Source organism: Beta vulgaris, chromosome 3 (assembly GCF_026745355.1).
Source record: "Beta vulgaris subsp. vulgaris cultivar EL10 chromosome 3, EL10.2, whole genome shotgun sequence".
NCBI classification, from domain to species: domain Eukaryota; kingdom Viridiplantae; phylum Streptophyta; class Magnoliopsida; order Caryophyllales; family Amaranthaceae; genus Beta; species Beta vulgaris.
Genome location: NC_079204.1, coordinates 29,651,608 through 29,659,291, shown reverse-complemented (window position 1 = coordinate 29,659,291; position 7,684 = coordinate 29,651,608). Strand labels below are relative to the sequence as shown.

General features: G+C 37.7%; 1 protein-coding gene across 1 annotated transcript; it reads left to right on the top strand.

Annotated features, from left to right (window-relative positions):
- Positions 1-261: 261 nt before the first annotated feature.
- LOC104883894 (hypothetical protein) lies at positions 262-6,656 on the top strand. Its single transcript, XM_010668463.4, has 5 exons — positions 262-536; positions 780-1,628; positions 3,344-3,538; positions 4,024-4,239; positions 4,326-6,656. Exons 1-5 carry the CDS (start codon positions 339-341, stop codon positions 5,994-5,996), a joined length of 3,129 nt encoding a protein of 1,042 aa, XP_010666765.1. The 5' UTR covers positions 262-338; the 3' UTR covers positions 5,997-6,656.
- Positions 6,657-7,684: the final 1,028 nt, after the last annotated feature.

Genomic DNA, 7,684 nt, shown 5'->3' with positions numbered 1-7,684 from the left:
TGACCAAATATTCTTACTAATGTATAGAAAAAAACATATTGATGAGGGGTCTTGTTAGATTCGTCTCAATGTGTGAATTCGTAATATCAACTTTTAATATTTTTACTAATAAGAAATAGAAAATATCGTAGGTCAAAGGTATGTCTTGGAGACTGTGCAAAATGAAATGGGAACTATATATTGGGACGGAGGGAGTATAATTGAATAATAGATTACATTTAGTTAAGTGTAACGGTCATAGACTAATTCTTCCCCTTTTTTTTTTCTCTCCTCCATTATAGTGTCAGTTCACACTTTTGGTGCAATTGATCTTGAGTTGAAGATGTAAGTTCAACAAAATGGATTCTCCTACTACTACTCCTCTTCTCTCCTCAGAACAAACTACATTAATGGATAAACTAAAAGAAACCATCTTCAAACTTGCTAATGTTGATCCAAACAGACCGTTGTCTCCTTCTCAAATTTCCCTCATCCAACAACGTCTCGTCTTCGCCTTCTCTGTTCTTCACACTCCCACTCACCCCACTTATTCCGTGGTAAGTCCCACTTTTCAATTTCTATTTTGGTTATTTTACAATAATAACTACCACACCAGATCGTTTATGGAAGATGTGCGTTATTTTTTAACTGCTGCATGGTTAGGATTACTAAGAGCGGACGACTCATAATTTGGATTGTTATGATCAATTTCTTATTTTTTATATATTTGAGTTTGTATAGTTTAACTTTTTTTTTTGATTATTTATATATAATATATATCTTTGGAAAAACATATGTAGATGATACAAAGTGCGATTAAAGAGTTGAAGGAGGAAGATGGATCAAATGAGGAGAAAATTTCAGAGTATATAAAGGAAAATTATGATGATTTACCATGGGCTCATGATGCATATCTAAGCCATCATTTGAGTAAACTTTGTGAATATGGTGAAATAGAAATTGTGTGTACTTCTTCTGCTTGTAAACGATATGTAACATCGGCACGTGGCGTAATCCAAGAGCATAATGTAGGGAAGAGAAAGCCTAGGCGAAGATTGGCAAGGAATAGAAAAGAGGGTGTGATTCAGGATGATAAGGAGAGGAAGTCAGTTGGAGAGAACGTTGTTAAAGTGTGTGAAAATGTGATTGAGTTTGAAGAGGAAGACATTTCAGTGTTTGAGAGGAGTAGAGTGGAGCAGAGAAGACGGAGTTTGATTGTCATGGAAGACGAAGATGATGAAGTTGACGAAGCTGCTATTGTTATAGCAGAGGAGAATGTTTATAACAACAGCCAAGAGTTGGTGGTGGAGAATGTTAGGCCTGAGGCTCCTGAGCTAGATGTGGAAGAGCCGGCGATGAAGTTCAAGGAAAGTGACCTTATGATTGTGCCTTATGTGGGTAATACTCTCGTATCTGTTGGAGAAAGTGGTGGAAGGAATCCTGTGATTGTTTGTGCTTTGGCGGAGCTACCGAAAATGAAACAACAGGTGTGTCAGAATATCCCAAAAAAGAGATTGAAAGTTCGCCAAGAAAAATGGGAAGTGTCGCTGGAGACAATGCTATCTTTGCCAGCTAAAGATGTGGGTTGCAATCGAGTCGAGCAAGACCAGCAACATGAGCTTTTGTCTCAGAGAGGTGTTGAGACTGAGGTATGCTTCTGAAGTTTTAAATGTCAGTTTTTAGCTGTTCTCACCTTGTGAAAAAAAAGCCACATTTGGCATGTCAATATAAATTTGGACCAGTTTAATGTGAACAGAATATGCCTTGACCATCAAAGTCAAACGTAATCAATTTAAAGACGGATATGGTAATTAGTATACCTAAGCGGAACCAGAATGATAATTGGCTATCGTATAGTTGGCACTATCATTTGCTTTCAGTTACCTGCTAATATGCTAACTGTTTCACATTGTTGCTTAAATGTCTTTGGCCTACTTAAAACCCCTCTAAAGCAAAGTGGACTTAATAAATTCTGAACATATGAGTCCATAGCCCTACGATGTCGATGGATGTTGGTCTGTTACTTGCTTAGTTTAGGGTTTTCATGATGCCACTGATCAACCCCTCCCTAGACCAACAAGATCCTTAAGTAGCGGTAGAGAGTAGGATTTAATCTTCAAAACAACTAGTGGCAGTGCCGTTGGGAAATAAGCAACAAATGTGCAAAATAATGGGAAGGAAATTATAGTACAAAATGGCAAAAAAATGGGGACACCCTCTTTCAACTAGTAAAAAACCACAATCACGATCTCCAGTGACGAAACTTCACTATTAATATTTGGGAGTATAATGGTAACTACACAACTACAATATTAGCTATAGTGTATTTTAGAATATATCACTCTTAGTACCCTCAACAATGGTACTTAATACTAATTCTACAAATACTCTCACCACTAATAATGTGTTTCTCTCTCTTACCTTGTGTACTTGTGCACTCCAACCTTCTCTAGAATTGCACTTACACCTTCTGTGCTTTTTATTTTGTGCTGTATCCCACACATACTTCTCTTGTACAGAAAAGTATAATACAAGTTCACAAAACAAACGCCAAAATTTCACCGTGAAACTCTTTTTGCAACTTCAAAAATCCAAGCTTCTTGCCCTTGGCCAAGCAAATATTTCACAGAGAGCCGACAAGGAATTCCATTAATAACTAGCCGCTTTGACTCTTTGGAACAGCTTGATGCATTTAGTAGATCCTTTTAGGAGGCCCAATTTTATGACTCTTGGACTTAATAGACATCTAGTGTTCCCTATCTCTTGCTTTGCTCTAACAAAGTCAAAAAGGAGTCTTCCTCCATAACTAACTTCCTTGCATCCAATAAAGTCATTGTGCAATCTTCTTACTCTGCACAAAATCCACAGCAAGTTGATTTCTTCTTCTTTTTCTATTCTTTTTACAAAAATAAAAGCATAATTATTTGGGGATGGGGAGATCATCCCAACAGTGCAAGATGAATGCATATGGAACGACACTGGCGCTCGGATGTGTGCTCATTGTCTTAGTACTTCACCTTAAGTACTCATATCGGATAGTAGACACATTATTTTGGATCAAACACAAAAGAATGCTATTTAAAATGAGAGTTTATATCCCATGACTACCATCACTACACCAGTGGCTAATTCTGAGTGACATGGTCTGTGTTTGTGAGTGTATGTCTGCCCTCAGTCTTGCAATTTAGTGCATGAATGGATTTGATCTTGATTGACTTGTAGTAATGACTTATAGACTCGTCATAGTTTGGTATGAATCTGAAAATGGAACTTTTACCAGGTAATAACCATATAAATCTTGATCCTTGTTTTCAATTATATTTCACCGTTTGTTATATTACATAATATGGTAGTGGTGATGCAGGTTAGTGCCGGGCTAGGGAGTGAGATGGTGCCACCATGGTTGACACCAATGTTGAAGGGGAATTACTTCATCCCCTGCTCACTTCATGCAGATTTAAGCAAGAGTGAATGTAAAATGTTCTGTTTAGATTGCATGGGAGACGCCTTTTGTGCTAATTGTTTGTCCCATCACAATGAGAGTCATCGTGTTGTTCAGGTATAAAAATTATCAATACTGAATCATATCCGTTCTTCCACCCCCAGCCCACTTAATTAGTATTTAGTAGTAATTTGGTGTTTATCAACATACTTAACATCTATTCCACTATATTTTATGTTATTCTTTTTCTTCTTTAATGTTCCAACTGTAGTGGAGTACTTTTGTTCATTCTAGTTTTGTGGTTTATGATCATCGTATTGTGGACTGGAAGATAGATTAATTCTATACTCTCTGTCTGGAAAATTTTACTCACATGTACTACTTAGGATATAGAGAGTTTTTCTTTACAATCTTCTGTATTGATTGTATATTCTTACTTAGATTTAGTGATGGAGTACATGATTATGGCCGGACTATTACAAAAAGGGGTTTGGAGTAAATTTGTCAGTGGTTTAATTAGGAGATGTTAAGACTTGGGACAGCATAATTACTAGTATTTTGTGATGGTAATTCTTGTGATAGTTATAATGTGGGTGATGCAGATAAGAAGGTCATCATACCACAATGTGGTGAGAGTGAATGAGATACAAAGGCACCTGGATATATCGTCAGTACAGACGTACATCATTAACAGTGCAAAAATTGTGTTCCTTAATGCACGCCCTCAGCCAGGGTCTGGTAGGAACATTGCCAAAACCTGCGAAAGTTGTAATCGCAGCCTCCTTGATTCCTCCAGATTCTGTTCTCTCGCTTGCAAGGTACATAATAATTCACGCATTCCTCCTCAATTCTCTTCATGTTGATTTTGATTCTCTAGTACTAATTGGTGAAGCTAATCTCTCAGCTTTGTGCAACACTGCTGAGGTCTTCCAAGTTTAAAATGCCTGTTGATCAAAATCAACAAACATGTAAATCATCTTTCATTGAAGATGAAATGTTGGAAACACAGAAACACTTGGAACCCTCATACCCTAGTATCTTGGAAGATCTTATGTCAATGGACGACGAAGAAAATTTACCCCTTCAAAAGGTGTTGGAGAAATGTGGTAAGCAAAAAAAACACGCAGAGAAAAAATTTACATCCAAGGCTCCTTTACCCCAAGAAACACAAAGGCATAATGATGTTCAGCTTGAAGCACCTATGACTGCAGTAGTAGAGGGAAATTGTGAGCAGGAGATCAAGGTTGATGCAGTTGCTTCATTATATCAGCAGCAAGAATTGCTCTCCAAACCTGCAGCTGACTCGATCTTGAAGCAGAAAAACAAACCGCTGAAAAAAGATGGCCAGGGAAGGCCTCGGAAAGCAATGAAGAAACTGTCTAATGCAGCAACTGGTCAGAAAAGTAGCCGAGGAAGGCCTAGGAAACAAAAGGAAACAATTACGGAAGATGCAATGGCTGATCCGAGATTGGAACTTCTGCAAGTGGAGCTGTATAAGCCAGCAATTAATGATCAGCAAACTCAGGTGCAAATCAAAAAAACGAAGAAAGATCGCGGAGGAAAGCCATTGAAGCTTATAGAAGCTACCAAGGAAGGTAAACAAGCTTCGTTGGACTTGTATTTGCAGTCGCAAGAAGGTTTGTCTGAATTAGTCAATCAGTGTTCTGCCCAGCTGCCCGAAAATGATGGCCGAGGAAGCCGACGGAAACTAATCGAAGCAACCAAGGATGATGCAGAAGCTTTTATAGATATGCATCTACAGATCCAAGAAGGGCCGTTTAAATCGTCAACTGATCGAAGGACACCACGGAAACAAGCAGAAGCAACCACAGAATATGCAGCAGGTTGTTCAAATTTGCATACTTATCAACAAGAAGAATCATCTGAGCCATCAACTAATCTGCATTCTCAAGAGCAAAGTAAGCGGGTGAAAAAAGGCCGAGGAAGGCCAAGGAAACAAACAGAAGTGGCAGATTCTACAGCTTCCTCTAAACTAGCACCGCACCAACATCCTCTGCTGCAGTTCAAAAACCACAAAAACAAACTGCTCAAAAAGGATGGTCAAGGAAGCCCAAGGAAAGTACAAGAAGAATGTAAGAAAGATTCAGAAGGTTCAGCAAATTTGCACCTTCAAAATTACAAGCAAGAAGTTAACAAAGATGATTCAGAAGCTCCATTATACCTGCCTCATATGGCAGAAGAAACGGAGTGTAAAGTGGATTGTCCTGATGCTGAACATGAGAAATCCCAAAATGAAGTTCAGAGGATTCCTGAAACAGGACAAGTAATGCCACCCTTGTGTGATTATATTTATCAATGCGCTGAGAAGCAAAAATTAGATGGTGGTGGCCAGCTCCCTGAAGAAACAAAATTGACCAACTCCTCAGATAATCAGCCTGATCAGCAACGTGAAGTGAAACCGTACTCTCAGGAACAGGAGGTGAAAAAAGGAGAGTTCGAAGACCAAGCAAGGCCAACATCAAAGTCAACGAAATCAACAGAGATGCAGGTTCCACTATCCTCCAAAGATCAGCTGCGCTCCAGAATAAAACGCCAAGCTCAGGATAGCACTTGAAGTCCACGTTACTTGGACTCGAGTACGTGTCCAACTGTTTGACCTGGCTATTATATGAAATTTTTTGCTCTAAATGAAGTTGCAAAGGATCCACAGCCATGATGGAGTGTCGAGGATCTGATATGGGTACTTGAAGTAAAATGAATAGTTCGGTTAACAATGCTTGAAATACGATCTAGGGGTGCAGCTAAACAACTTAATTAAGTTGCAGAACATACTGCATCACTCAGTTCTGCATAGCTAGATTGCTGGATTGTCTGTTTAGATTAATCATTTGAAGCTATCTATTACTCTATTTGGTAATAACCTCTCAGCAATATTGTGCAGTCCACTTATCCTTTGAGTTGTATTTTAAAGTCGTGTTATAGTTGCATGAAAAAGAAAGAGCAAAACAAGGAAAATATTGAACTAATGTCGAAGTTCTGTTAGTGATAGTTTTCTCTCTTTTCTTTTCCTGTAGTATTTTGTCAATGGGTTATAAAATCATCCTTGGCAACATCCTTGTCAACAATCTCTAGTTCTTAACTACTAGTCTATATTGCTTGAGTATAGTGACCGTGTTCATTGAAAGTTTATCACTAATCTTACTAGTGAAAGTGTGGAACCATTTATTAATAGTTCCAATATACTCTTTGTTAAACAGAGGGAGTATATAAATAATTATGCAGATCAGAACATTATCATATCGTCAGTGCAGACATACATCATTGACAGTGAAAAGATTGTGTTTCCCAACGCAAACTCTCAGCGGGGTTCGGGTAAGAACATCATGAAAACCTGCAAATTTTGTAGCCTCCTTGATTCCTCCAGATTTTGTTCTCTTGCTTGCAAGGTACATGGATAATTAAGCATTGCTCGCTTCTCTTTTTGTGGAACTAGATTAGTTGGGCACTACACATAGTCTTCACAGTTGATGTTTTGAGTGATTTTGTTTGGTAACTTGTCATTTGGAAGCACAGAAGAACAAATAAAAGCTCAAAAGATCATACTGAAGGTTACAAAAGCTGAACCTTTTTTCAGGCTAACAAAAGTAACAGTATTATTCAAAAGTTCGTTACATTAAACATGTTGATAGTTGGGATTAAGAACATATCATATTCATAATAGGATATTCGGATTTATGGTTGCTCGAAATGTCATTTCAATTTTTAATCTTTTAATGCTAACTGGCGATGCTAATTTTTCAGCTTTGTGCAACACTGCCAAAAGCTTCAGAGGTCAAGAAATTACCTGATGATCAAAGTTAACAAGCTTGTACGTCATATTTGCTTGAAGATAGTGAAACGATCAGTGTTTTAGCTCAAGAAACTGTTAACATTTCTCTTATTGAATGAGGAAAATCAGAGGAGGGTAAATCTCCATTTTCTATTACAGTAAATCTAATTGAATGAATCTACTACAAAGATTGAATATCTACTTGTATACAAGTCTAGTAAACTAACAATAAGAGAGAAGGTAATACAAACTGAGTCAGCATTTAGTCATAACAAACTCTAAAGGGAATTTCCCGAGCTAACCTTTCTGTTTGGCTAAATTCTCCAATTAAATACCCCTCTTATTTTTGGAATTTCTTAGATACCCCTAAGGTTTGACACATTGCTCAAAATACCCTTATTATAAGCGAAAATTCAAGTCCATTAATTTCATGAGGCACCCCTGAAACTTAAGTTTAGAACTTCTAAATTCAA

Bases quoted from the DNA above. Each gene is read 5' to 3' on its own strand.
- LOC104883894 (XM_010668463.4), top strand. From the start codon at position 339: ATGGATTCTCCTACTACTACTCCTCTTCTCTCCTCAGAACAAACTACA. The intron at 1,629-3,343 runs GTATGCTTCTGA...GTGGTGATGCAG, and splicing joins AGAGAGGTGTTGAGACTGAG to GTTAGTGCCGGGCTAGGGAG. The intron at 3,539-4,023 runs GTATAAAAATTA...TGGGTGATGCAG, and splicing joins AGAGTCATCGTGTTGTTCAG to ATAAGAAGGTCATCATACCA.